The 13,463-nt window shown below is 36.1% G+C and overlaps 1 protein-coding gene across 1 annotated transcript in view; it reads left to right on the top strand.

Annotated features, from left to right (window-relative positions):
* Window positions 1-13,463, top strand: part of CWC27 (CWC27 spliceosome associated cyclophilin) — a 99,401-nt gene that overhangs the window by 61,715 nt on the left and 24,223 nt on the right. Inside the window, exon 11 of the mRNA XM_071731717.1 lies at window positions 3,448-3,545. Within this exon, the coding sequence (XP_071587818.1) occupies window positions 3,448-3,545 (98 nt within the window). The remainder of the gene's footprint in view (window positions 1-3,447; window positions 3,546-13,463) is intronic.

The raw sequence follows: 13,463 nt of genomic DNA, 5'->3' as shown, positions 1-13,463 counted from the left end.
GGAACAGTGGAGAGGTGTTTCTTGATCATGCATTCAGACAGTTTAGTAGAAAAGCTGATGCTTTTCTGCACATGCACTGTGCATGGTAGCTTCAGGGTGTAGCTCGATTTGAACCTGAAGTTTCCCAAGTTCTTGTAACTTCTAGATTCTGGAGTTCCTGTCATCTTACTAAACTGAGCCACAGCTGTACCAGAAATTCAAGGGGACTCCTAGATTTGATTTTCTGTATAAAACAATCTCACTTGTTCTGAGAAAGTAGTATGAAAATTTTGAAGTTGCATAGTTTTGAAATTATCAGGCTAAATATTTTTATGCAGAATGAAAATTGATTTCAGTCAGTGCTGATATGAGTAGGAAGAGCGAGTAATTCTTTTGATATTGCTGTTTGATTCTAGCTTTTAACTTCAACAGGCAGTTTTTTGGGTTATTTTTCTCATAGTGCGTCTAGGAGCCAAGTCTCCAAGAGAATTTCAGCAGTGTTACTTAAAGGAAAAGAATATGATCAATAATTTTCCCATTTGGAAACATTCCATATATAATTTATTGTGTGCACGCATACATAAACACAGAGGCATACAGAGAGTTATTTCTTCATTTGACCTTGAATGCAGAGCAGATGTAGACAATTTATGACCATTGTGCTTGGCCCTACTATAGTGAGTCTAATGGAAAAGTTGTTTAACCACTGTTATCTTTCAGTATGTTCCAACTTCAGCCTGCAAAAGATACTGAGGCTCATGTAGTTAAGAGATTCTAGTAATTACAGAAAAATAATAAGGCTAAGCTACTTCGTATCAAAAGGTTAAGAGTTATTGTTTACATATAAACTGGTGCTAGCCAGTATTTGGAAAGTTACAGCTTTAATCTACTATAAAATGAAATTTACTTTCAAAATCTATTGAAAAAAAATTGCTGATCGTAGGTAGTTCGGTCCATTTTGTCTAGTTTTAGAAGAAATTTCTGCAAAGTGGAATCCAGCAACTTCACTGAAATGTTCTTCACAAATTTGATAGGTAAAATATATAATTTTAAAGAATGAGCTATGTTTCTGTTTTCAAAATATGTAATTTCAAAATACGTATCTGGGCTTTGTATACAACAATGGCAATCCTGTTTTAGGAAGAAAAAAAGCAGTTGTGTGTTAGTTGTTTGTTTTCCATTTCTGCATTTTAGCTCTTCAAAATGGTGGTGCATAGGCAGTGGAGATTACATCTGCTCTGGAAGGACTCTCTGTGTTGAGGGAGGGGAGACAGCTTCCAGACAACTGCATAATTGGGTACACACCAGCAGCTAAGCTGTATGAAACCTCTGTGAAATTTACCACATGCAAAGACCCATATTAAACGATGGAGAGGGCAGGTAGAAACCTAATTTGATTATGCTTTACCTCATCAAGTTGACTTTTTCCTGTTTACAAAAAGTTAGTTATTTCTAGTTCTATTCCAGTAAACATGGCTAGCCTGCCTTCCTATTAGTCAGTTCTTGTGGCTTCCTCTTTATCACACAGGCTTTTTGGATTACTTTTCTTATCAACCTGTTAAGTGAGCCTAGAAATAAAAAATGTAGGAAGCATGAACTCCGAGTGCTTTATTGAGATAGTGCTGATCACAGAGACAGCTTTGAAAAAAACATTTTAAAATTAATCTTTCTAGGAATTAGGACTACTTCCTTTCTAGGAATTAGCACAAACCCCTCTTTCCACTGAAAATAAGAAAAGGGGGGGGAGGGAAGGGAGCATCAAGAGGCTGAATAATTGTCACTAGCTTGTTCATTTCTTTTTCCACAACAGCTTAAAATAACTAAGAGAAAGTGTAACTGTCCTGCTTACTGGAAAGCTTCTGATATGCTAGGCTGTAATTCACAAGTGCAGTTTGTAACCCTCTCTTGCTGTGTTCCTATCACTGCATTCTGGCACTCGATAAATGTTTTAAACACATAACTTTTATTGACATAGATCTTGTTCCTGCTGTACAACTTCTCTTAGAAAATGTTGTGCTATTCAAGATCAGTGTTGCATATACCCCAGTTTTATATTTTTATATAAATTGATTCTGCAATGAGATTACATGGGCTAAAATGACTCTTAATCCTTTCCCTATGATTTTCTTCTCAGGATAGAAAAGTAGAAGTTAGTCTTATGTAAAACTGTGTGTATCTGGCTTAGTATAGCCTCTGCTGTGGTGTTGAAAACTTAATACCTACTGCTATACAACTATATGCAACTATAGTTCGTTGAATAGCATAACAATGACAGTGTTTTTCGAGTGCTTTTCACAAGCACTGCGTTTTGTGCATACACACAAATGAAGTTCAAAAGAAGTCATCACCCTACAATTCCAAGTCTTTGATTAAAAAAGGCTGCTATGTTGTGAGTAATGGTATTACAGATGAGAACTGAGGAACATAAAACAGCTGCAGGGAGATGCGTGCATGCCACGTTCCTGCATTGTTATAATTTCTTGCGTTCATGGACTTTGAAGAATACTAAATAAATAAGAATTTATTAATAAAATTTTTAAAAAGTGAGAAATACAGATTGCAACACCAAAAAATTAAGTTATCAGTTCTTTGTCACTAGCAACCATTAGGCTGCCACAAACAGGCACAAGCTCAAATTCAAGAAATACCATTTAAACCTTGAAAAGAGGTCTTCTGCACTGCGAGAGGTCAAGCAGTTGTTGCCTTAAGAGGCCGAGGAGTCTTCATCTTTGCATTTTCAAAACCTGACTGGATGCTCTTGGCAACCAACTGTGTTGGGCCCTGCTTTGTGTTGAGGAGCTGTACTGTCCTGATCTTCAGATGTCTTTTGCAACCTGTGATTCTATGAAAACAGATTTTTCATTTAAATTCACACTATGACTTGCAAATTTTGTTTTCTTCCTTCTAGTGTTATCACCTGATTATTTTTTTGTACAATTTACAAAATTAAATTACTTTTCGTATGTAATAATAATGGGTAATAATAAAAATAATAATCTTACATGCATATTATGTCTTTGTCACTTAACAACTACATTGCCTGTCTATCTAAGAAATCCAGGGTTCTAAGTTTTATTATTTCAGTAAGCAGAACTGTATAACACATGTAGTATTTATTTGGCAGTGCCTTCATTTCAAATTCTGTCCGTGGTCCTCATGGTTAAATATTACCACGTTTAATTAAAAATACGAATGGAGGTTCTTTGTTTAATTATTCACATCCTTGACCTATGTCTAATGGGGTCTTAAAATAAGTCATCAGTTATGTACTTTTGTTGTCTCTGCTCACGAAAAGATGAACTTTCCTAGGTCCTAATTGATTTTTAAACCATGTTCCTAGCATCAGAGAGCCAGGACATTCCCTATGTTTATATCAAAGATTTACTGCCTATTAACTTTGATTCTGTTTCTCTTGAGTGGCTATATTCCCATAAGATAGAATTCTTGTAAATATTTTTCTCTTTGCAGTGAGGAACTACGTAAAGAAGCACGACAGCTGAAACGTGAACTGCTGGAAGCAAAGCAAAAAAAAGAAGAAAAGGCTTTAAAACCGAAAGAAAAGGAAGGTAAGAGCATATTATAACAGGTGTTATGAAGATCTCTAGTTAATATTCCAGTTTAACTTTTTTTTAGTATTTTTGTGTTTCATGTGGATAAACGTAGACACTATATTGTTGGAATGTAGATATTTTTTTCCCAGGAAACTTAGGTTTTTTTAATAGTGGTATTAATGTAAGGATGCCAGTATATAAATAAATTTTACAAGTAGTATTCGTTCTTTCAAACCAGGGTAGTATTTGTCCTAAAAATTCTTTAGTTACCTCTATGTAATTGGACAAGCCTTTGGATTTGAAAAAACATGTTATATGATTGAATTTTTTGATGAGGACTGAACTTTCCTGATCTCTAACTTGGACAGTCTTCTTGAAGTTCTGTCTTAGAAAAAGGTACTTAAATGTAGATGTTAACTCTGAGCTCAAAGCTACTGACTTCAAACTTCCGATGCTGACTTCTGCATTGCATAAATTTTATGTTCTGTTTCTTTCTAGATGTGCATAAAGTGCTAAGTTTATAATAGTATGCAAGGTGTGTGTTTTAGCTGAGGCTGTAAGATCCTTTATTAGCTGAACTGAAGTAGCAAATAAAAAGGACTGGTTTTGAAGTGCTGTGGAGCTGTTAGACATGTTTCTGGAATGGATCCTTGGTCCAGTTCTCAATACCATAAGAAAGCTTGAAGAATATGTAAAATTATTCATTAAAATGTCCAGATTACACACAATTTGGAAGAGTAGTACAAAGTATAATATCACATTTCTCGAAAAAATCATGGACTCCCTTGAATAGTAAGTGAGATGGATCAGCAGCCAGTTTGGCAAGACAAAAAATACTTTGAGCCTGTATATGAAATCTGTCACTAAATTTCACAAAATAGTAGCTCTGGAAAAGTTCCAAGAATTGTGTTCAACCACTGAATAAATGTAAGCTCTCATTGGCGAGATAATGAATGTTGTCACTGGCCATTTAGAAAAAAGGTCTGCAAGTATGCGAGGTCTGTAAGTGTGGAAAAGGTTAGGACTGGTCCTTACGTACATATATGATGAATTGTATTGAATAGTGCCATGTGTGACAGTTGTAATACTATTGTTTAAGCATTGTCCCCATTCTGGTGCTCATTTAGTCAGAGGACTTACTGCAGGGTGATTTGAATAAATCCACCTTTACTGGTCCACCTTTAAAGTCATGGACAGTACTCATAGTTAATACTATGGTATGGTTTTGAAGAATACCTTTTATCCAAAGAAAAGGAGATTAAGTACTAGCGGGTTTGGGATGGTTCTTTGTTTCTTGGGAATAAGTAGCAGGTAGGAGATAAACCTGTTGAAAATCTGTAGGTGTGATATAATGGTGAAGACGATCTTGAATAATTTTGGCTTTCCTTTTTTGTGTTGACTGTCAGAGCACAGGAAGTGTCTGTTCCAGTACCTGTTGAGAAAGATCTGTAGCAGGAAAGAACCTATTCAACAAGTTCTTGGAGTACCTAAAAATTCTAAAAATAAACATGTTCTAAAATTTAAGACAAAATTAAAAAGACATTAAATGAGATGTAAATGGTGAAGGCCAAATGATTAATGAAAATACAGTAACAAGAGAGGAGTAAGCAAGAAGAGAGTTAGTTGTCTTTGGCTAAACAAGGAAGAAATAAGTCTGAATGCTTGTTTTCACTGTGTCTTTAGCACAGCAGCCAACTTTGATCATACGGTTATATGTGATCAGTGACAGAAAAAAGCTTTCAGGTACAGAACAAGCACTTAGAGCCTACTTAGATAAATTAGGTGCGTTAAAATAATTTGAACTTGATGGAATTCACTGAAGCATATTATACAGTAGGCTAAAGCAGTCTCAGAGACTTCATTTTAATTAACATAAAAAAAAGTTAGCTAAATGTTTTAAGGGAATTGTTTGTGAAAGCAGGGTTCCTGGGAATCTGTTTACTGGTTATCTTTTATTGAATTTGCAGACTAAAACAATATACCAGACAGGGAAGGGAAAGGTGAAGGAAAAAAAAAAATAAAGAAAAATATGAAAATGTATGTGCTAAAGCAAAGAGCTGTATGGGCTCAATGTCTTCCCTTCTGCTGTTCCACGTAGACTTTTACTGATCTGATTCAGTTGGAATTGGAAGAAAATTCTTCATTTTTTTTTTAGGTTAGTTTTATGCTGGGTTGGTAGATTGAGTCAGTTCGTGGAAGTTAAAAGCCAGGTCAAGGTAAACAAAATACGATTATTGGGAGATCTTGGGGAAAAAACATTATTATAGTAAATGGTTTGTATCTCTCTCACAACTTACAAGTTGGACAAACACTAGGTAGCACTTAGACAGCTTAAAATCTAGGAAACATAGTAAGTAGAAAGCTGAAAGCAAGTTATAGTGCCATGCTATTGAAAAAGACTAAAGTGTACTGTAAAGCATACAAAAATAGACTGTTGTACGTAGGATAGACTCATTTTCTATTCAGTCTGACCAGGCCTTCAGGCTTAATCCTTTGCCCGGTTTTGGTGATAGCACTTAGAAAAAAGATAGAGGGCATCTTAAGGGAGCCCAGAGGAGAGCAATAAAGTTGGTTGATGGTCTGGAATGCATAATATCAAGGTGACTTTGTTAAAAGTGCCATATTGTGATTATCAAGAATGTTCAAGGCCATGAAGGAGTGGAAATTATTCTAAGTCATTTGTGTGAAGGAAACAGAAAATAGGCTTCAATTGCAGCTGAAGAGATTTATCTTAAATATTAGGCAAAACATCATAAAGCCAAGTATTGGAATAAATGACCTAAAAAGTGGAATTTTTTCATAGCAGGTGAGACAAATGTTTCTTAGAACTGATGTAGAAAAAGTTGAACCTGCATTTTGGGAGGAATGGGCTTAAATGGCCTGTTTTTCAAGACTCTGTGAAGCACAGATGAATACAAAATAAGTTAATATGTGACCTGGAAGAATGTTCTGATGGGAAGGAAAAACTAAACATCTTGTTAACATTGATAGGAGCTAGGTGGAAGCATCACCAAAAGCGATGTATTCACAATCACTGTGAGTCTTTAAATCAAGAAGTTAAAATAAAGGCTTGGTTGTAGGTCTGCCAAAATAACTCAATAAAGCAGTACTCTATTTACATTTTGCTTTCACTTCAAATAACTTATTCTGGTTGTCTAGTGAGTTATTTTGTCTATATCAGAAAAAGAGAATGTCAGTGTCCTAATTATGTTTCTGTTTTTGAGGAAGTCTGGCATAAAGGAATGTAATTCACCATGTGATCAAAGGAAGTAAAAATTTTTCTGATGACAGAGAATCTAGTATTGGAAAATCTACACCGAAAGAATAAATGTAAAAAAACCTCATTAATCATAACTGATATGGTACATTTAGCTAAAATGAACATGCAGTGCTTTAAGGTGATGACTGTAGGGCAGATGGGAGATTTACTTTATAGCTGGCATATAGTTTGGATTGTAAAAAACTCTGGATTAAAATAAGAACAGCTGTGATTAAGAGATGAGTTTATGACACCAGACATTTAAAAATGGTACCAGAATTTACTGAGCATTGCCACATGGTCTTTTCTTTACACATTCAGCTATAAAATACATAAATGGTCCTCTGTCTAGCTTTGGATGCACAATTACAACCATAGCATAAAACAGACATAAAATTGCCATAAATACTGTTTATTTTGTCACAAGAAATTGGTGAAACCAGTATAACTAATGTTGAAATGTTAATCATTGAGGGAAAACATGTATACAAAATACAGAGTTGTGGTCACAAATCTCTTCTGTAAAAAAATTAGTGTTGCAAAAAGGAATGGCCCTGAACTGTAACCATGAATATTCTTTGGCGAAAGATTTTGTATATAAATAAATAGAAGACTTAATCTCCTATACCTGATTATGAAGGATTTCTGTGGTTTGAAATAAAATCCATACAGCTAGGTAAATAAACAAAACTTTTGTTTGTTTTCTTCATCCATACTTTGCTATTTTTGATACCTCTAAATCCTTTTCCAGCTCTCAGTTTGGATTTTATTTCAGAACAGCAGCAATTGAAATAGAACCAAGTAGAGATTCAAGCTTAAATAAATTCTAATCTGTCCTTAAAAGTCAGAAGTCAGATTGTCCTTGCTAATGTAGCAGGACAATAGTTCACTTGTTACTATGGCCAAAATTCAGACTAAAAGGGAGGAACTGAGCTTTCAAATAATGGAGAGATTTTAACATGTAGTGTGTCTTTTGCAGCATTCTACAAGACACATGGTTATTTAAAGTTCCATATGCTGTTTTTAGTAAGTAGATTAATTAGTGAGGAAGTAGATTTATTTAGTAAGTAAACAGACTGTCTTAATTTGTTCAGTAATGAAACTTTCTGTCTTTATGGAATCAAGAATAAGAATAGCATATTCTGTAGCTTGGGATGCTGCGTCCACATTTATGACATACACAAAAATCTAAGTTTCTAGAAATACATTTTAGATTTGTCAGGGAAAAGAGAAGTGGTTTTGTTTTCTTATTAAAGTAAATAAAATGTGTTGAAGTATCAGCTACACTGGAATCCACCTAAGGTTTTCAAGAGGTTAACACATGATGATGCTTAACACATGCTTAAGCACACATGTTAAAATTGCAATAAAAATATAATAAGGTAGTGGAACTATCTCATGTTATCCTGTTGGCTTCCTGTGTCTCCACTTAAGCTGCTGACAAAAGGTATGCTGATGCTGGCAGCATTAACTGGCACTTGCTAAAGATTTCTTCCAATAATAATGGAGTATTCCTGATTAGTTAATACATTTTATATAAAGTTTGTAAGTATAAAAGTTTAAAATGGTTAATTACCACGTTTGGATTCTACCCACTGCATTTTAGAAATTTTTCTCCAGATGTCCCTTCATAAGCCTATCAATTTGTTGTCATTTGAATTGTACAAAATTCTTTTCATGTATGGAAAGAATGAGTACAGTTGCATGATAGGTACATTTCTGGTAAAGGATGAAAGAACTTGAAGACTTCACGAATATGATTGGAAAGTTGAAATCTTAATAGAAATTTCAAGAAAAAGGTTACATCTACATTAGTGTTTCACTGCAAACTAAACGTACACCGTGCTAGAAGGTACATTCCAGGAGCATACCTGATGAGCTTCAACTGTTAAGTTAAAACAGAACTGCCTCCAGAATATGTACTAAGCATATCAGGGCGTAAATTTAACACATTTTGTAGAATCACAGAATGTTAGGGGTTGAAAGGGACCTAGAAAGATCATCTAGTCCAACGCCCCCTTGCCAGAGCAGGTTCATCTTCAGCAGGTCACACAGGATCATGGCCAGGTGGGATTTGAATGTCTCTAGGGAAGGAGACTCCACAGCCTCCCTGGGCAGCCTGTGCCAGTGCTCTGTCACCCTCACAGTGAAAAAAATCTTCATAATATTTACATGGAACCATGTATGCTCCAGTTTATAACCATTGCTCTTTGTCCCATTGTTAGTCACCCCTGAGAAGAGCTTGACTCCATCGTCCTGGCACTCACCCGTTACATGTCTATAAACATTGATGAGGCCTCCCCTCATTCTTCTCTTCTCCAAGCTGGAGACCCAGCTCCCTCAGCCTTTCCTCTTAAGGGAGATGTTCCACTCCCTTCATCATCTTGGTTTCTCTTTGCTGGACTTGTTCAAGCAGTTCCCTGTTATTCTGGAACTGAGGGGCCCAGAACTGGACACAATATTCCAGATGCAGCCTCACCAGGGCAGAGTGAAGGGGGAGGAGAACTTCTCTTGACGTACTAACCACCCCCCTTCTGAAGCCCCCCAGGATGCCATTGGCCTTTTTGGCCACCAGAGCACTTTGTTGGCTGATGGTCATCCTTCCATCCACCAGCACCCCCAGATCCCTTTCCCCTCTGCTGCTCTCCAACAGCTCAGTCCCCAACCTTTTCTGGTACCTGGGGTTGTTCCTTCCCAGATGTAAGACTTTACACTTGCCCTTTTTGTAAATTTCTCCCTGCCCAACTCTCCAGTCTGTCTGGGTCCCTCTGAATGACAGCACAGCCTTCTGTTGTGTCAGTCACCCCACTCAGTTTTGTGTCATCAGCAAACTTGCTGATATTACACTCTGTTCCCTCATCCAGGTCATAAATAAATACATGGAATAGTACTGGTCCCTGTACTGACCCTTGAAGGCTCCACTAGAAACATACTTCCAACTGGACCCCATCTCTGTCTTCTGTCCTTCAACAGAAGGTGAAGGTGTCTGATCCACCTCACTACTCAGTCATCCAGGGCATATGTCTTCAGTTTAGCTTCAAGGATGCTGTGGGAGATGGTGTTAGATGCCTTACTGAAATCCAGATAAACTATGTCTACTGCTCTGCCATCATTCATCTACCTGGTTATATCCTCATAGAAGGCCATCAGGTTGGTCAGACACAACTTCCCCTTAGTAAAGCCATTCTGACTGCTCCTGATAAGCCTCTTGTCCATGATGTGCCTGGACACAGCATGAAGAATGAGTTTGTTCCATCACCTTTCCAGGGTTGGAGGTGAGGCTGACAGGTCTGTAGCTACCAAGGTAGCTATGTTTCTTGCATTTCTTGAAGACTGGAGTGACATTTGCTCACCTCCAGTCCTCAGGCACCTCTCCTGTTCCCAATGACTTACCAAAGATGATGGAGAGCAGCCGAGCAATGACATCCACCAGTTCCCTCAGGACCTGTAGGTGCATCCCATCAGGACCCATGGACTTATGGATGTCCAGCCTCATTAACTGATCCTTAACCCAGCCCTCATCAACCAAGGAGCCTTAGGACATCCTGAGGACATCCTGAGGACATCCTCCACCAATAGAGAGAGAGGCAGAGAAGGCGTTCAGCAATTCTACCTTCTTTGTATCCTCTGTCACCAGGGCACCCACCTCATTCAGCAGTGGGACTACATTGCCTCTACGTTTGCACCTGTTTCATAGTATTGTTGGGTAATGTTGAAGTACTCATAGTTTTCCTGTCTTTTGTGAATTTCACTAGAGGTGACCCAAAGACACAGATAATAATTCAGAGCTAACTGCTGGAGTTTTTTAAATGATTGAATTTACTTGCAGTTATGGCAAAGCCTTTTTTTTTTCTTTTCATCACGGTTGGTTGGAGATAAAAGCTGCTCTCTTTAGTTTCACTTTTTCACTCTAGCTAGATCCTCATATGTACCTCAAAATTCTGCTGGAAGATTTCCGTTTTGAAGCATCAGTTTTGAGGAAGACACAGATTAAATTTAGAATATATGTTAGACAGATTAAGTAGCAGCTTGTGACTGCTAACTTCATAAGGCTGCTGTCTTGTTGGAATAGAAATTAAAGAAGCATGATTTAATTGAGCAAAGACCTGTAAACTTTCATAATAATATGAATTGTGAAAACATTTGGAGTTGTAAATATTTTAAAGTTATAGTAAAATTTGCGTGGTATTGTATCTTAAAGCTCACTTTTGTCTGTGTAACATCACGTCACTGTGTAGTACTTCATGGTTGCTATGATACCAAAATTGAAGTAGGACAGGGTATTTAGACTGTGTCTTACAAATATTAGAAAAACGTTGTTAGAAAAGTATGAATTTATTAATTGACATGAAATAAAAGTAAATGTCATTAAATACTAGATTGTGGTGCAGGAATTATTTGAAGGAGGGCAGAAAACATGTGGAAAATATAATTGAAAACAAATTAAAAGTCATTAGGGGATGTTAAAAGGTTATTTCCTTGGTATTAAGGAAAAATAATTTAATGCACAAATTCATAAAATAAAGAAATCGTGAAAGCCACAAGAGTGAAAAATATTTCAGGTTTGTATTAGAAAACCAACTGAATGTGACTTTGAATTGTATGTGGCTGTGGTTGTGTGGTTGTTGCTACACAAAGGCATTAAGGCATTATAAAAGCACAGTTGTATTATAGCAACAAGTTCTAAATACCACCAAAAAGATACTGAACAAGTGGATACAATATCTATTTAGGTAAATAGGTAACAGTTTACCTATTCCCCATTAGCTGCCATGTAAGAAATTGCATTTATTTGAAACAGATTACTATCAGGAAATTAATGTGTATGTAGCAGGAGATTTTTTCCATTGATCTTTGCCTATCATTTTGGGGAATGTGGGATAGAGAGCAAATTTTGTCATGTTGTATAAGGTATGTCTACACAGATGGTGCAGACACTTGCACAGGGTCTGCCTATATTCTGAGCAGGCTGCATTAGGAAAGAATGCTAATTCAGAGGCTATGTAACTCCATTAATATGATTCTGTGCCTGATTAGTAAACACTGCATCTCAGCCAAAACTTGAAACTGTAGTGGAAGAAATTCACTGAAGACTGAAGAACTGTGGAATAAGGCTTAGGTCACACTGGACTTTTTGCAGGGTAAGGGCTAATTCTGGCAGGATGCTAGTGAACAGGCACCACAGGCAGCAGCACAAGACTTTTTTTTATGTTCACTGGTACATCTTTATTACTATTGGTATCACATTTAGTATAACTGCTTTAAATTGTTCATCTTATTTATTATGCCTACCTTATTTTTTTCTCTACTCTGAGAGAGGAGTAATTAGGAAAGACTGGGGGGCCTGGGATGTGAAAATTTAAAGTTTACATTGTTTCAAGACGACAGAGAAAAGAGCTAATTCCCTCTGTACGTGTTTGATTATAACCAGCCTTCCAATTTGTGAATAAGATTGTTGACTATGCCAGACTGCTGTCAAGACCTTACTTTAAATAAGATGTTTTTCTTTCATGTGACATTTGCTGTAGTCATGCCAGAAATTACATCAAACATTATAATTTGAGTGCTGAATTACTTCAGTATTTTGAAGTACTTAATCAAATATTTGAAAGATACACTTTTGAAAGGTCTATAGTGTAAACCTGTGAATATACTTAAATGAAATTTGCTTTAGAGAAATACCATCTGCCCAGTTGTTTAAATATATGCTAGTTTTAAATAGTAGTATTTAAGAATTAGTGTTTTTGTTTTTCTTATTGGAACATTTTTGTAAACTTTCTGATAGATAATTTGTGGATGGTGGAATTTAGTTTTCACACATAAGAAAACAGAAAAGCTACAAAAATACAATTGAGAAGAGAAATCTAAAAACTAGTATAAAAATTTAAAATTCTACTAAGGTGTGAAATATTTTCTGCTTTGTTTTTAAGTGTGGTATGGGAATGATTGAGGATTTTTAGATTTTAAAAGCTCTCAAAATTTAGCAAGAATCCCAGTTTAAGTTTAGATTTTATTGCTGCTTTATTGTTAAGTTTGGGTAATGTCAGTGGCACCTAAATATTTACATTTTGTCTTAGACAAAAAAGATGCCTTCCTGAAGTCTAGGACTTTAAGAGTTGCCAGACCTTGAGAACATAATGCAAACAACAAAATCCCAAGTTCTGATGGTTTACAAATAATGCAGGATACTTTATTTATATAAAGTGTGAAGATTTTGCAGTTAATACAGTGCAGAAGCAACATTTTATCAAAGTGTGCACCTTGAATGTGCCACTGTAAACTTTTCTATTTTCCTATACTATTTTCTTTTTTTTTTCTCAGTCTCATAAAACAATACCCAGAATCTACAATCAGTCTCTGTTCTGCTGAAGTAAATGCTTTTTCCTCTAATGTCTCTCTGTCTACAAAAGAAAAGAGAACACTGTAAGCCAGCTTTGATTTTAGTGGTAATCTTAAGAATGCACTCGAAGTCAACTGAATTAGAAAATAAACTACATTTTTGATTGGAACTGTGTACCTAAAAGCTTCCAATGTTCAGAATGGATTCACTAGAGCCTTACACTGCTGCATATGAAGTTTTTCACTGTTTTACAAATCAGTGAGCTCTGCTCTTCCAAAGACATGTTTTGATCCCTTAGGAATGGACTTCGTGATCTTAAAAGTCTTTTCCAACC

This window comes from Heliangelus exortis, chromosome Z (genome assembly GCF_036169615.1).
Source record: "Heliangelus exortis chromosome Z, bHelExo1.hap1, whole genome shotgun sequence".
Classification (NCBI taxonomy): domain Eukaryota; kingdom Metazoa; phylum Chordata; class Aves; order Apodiformes; family Trochilidae; genus Heliangelus; species Heliangelus exortis.
This window is presented reverse-complemented; position numbering and strand designations above follow the sequence as displayed.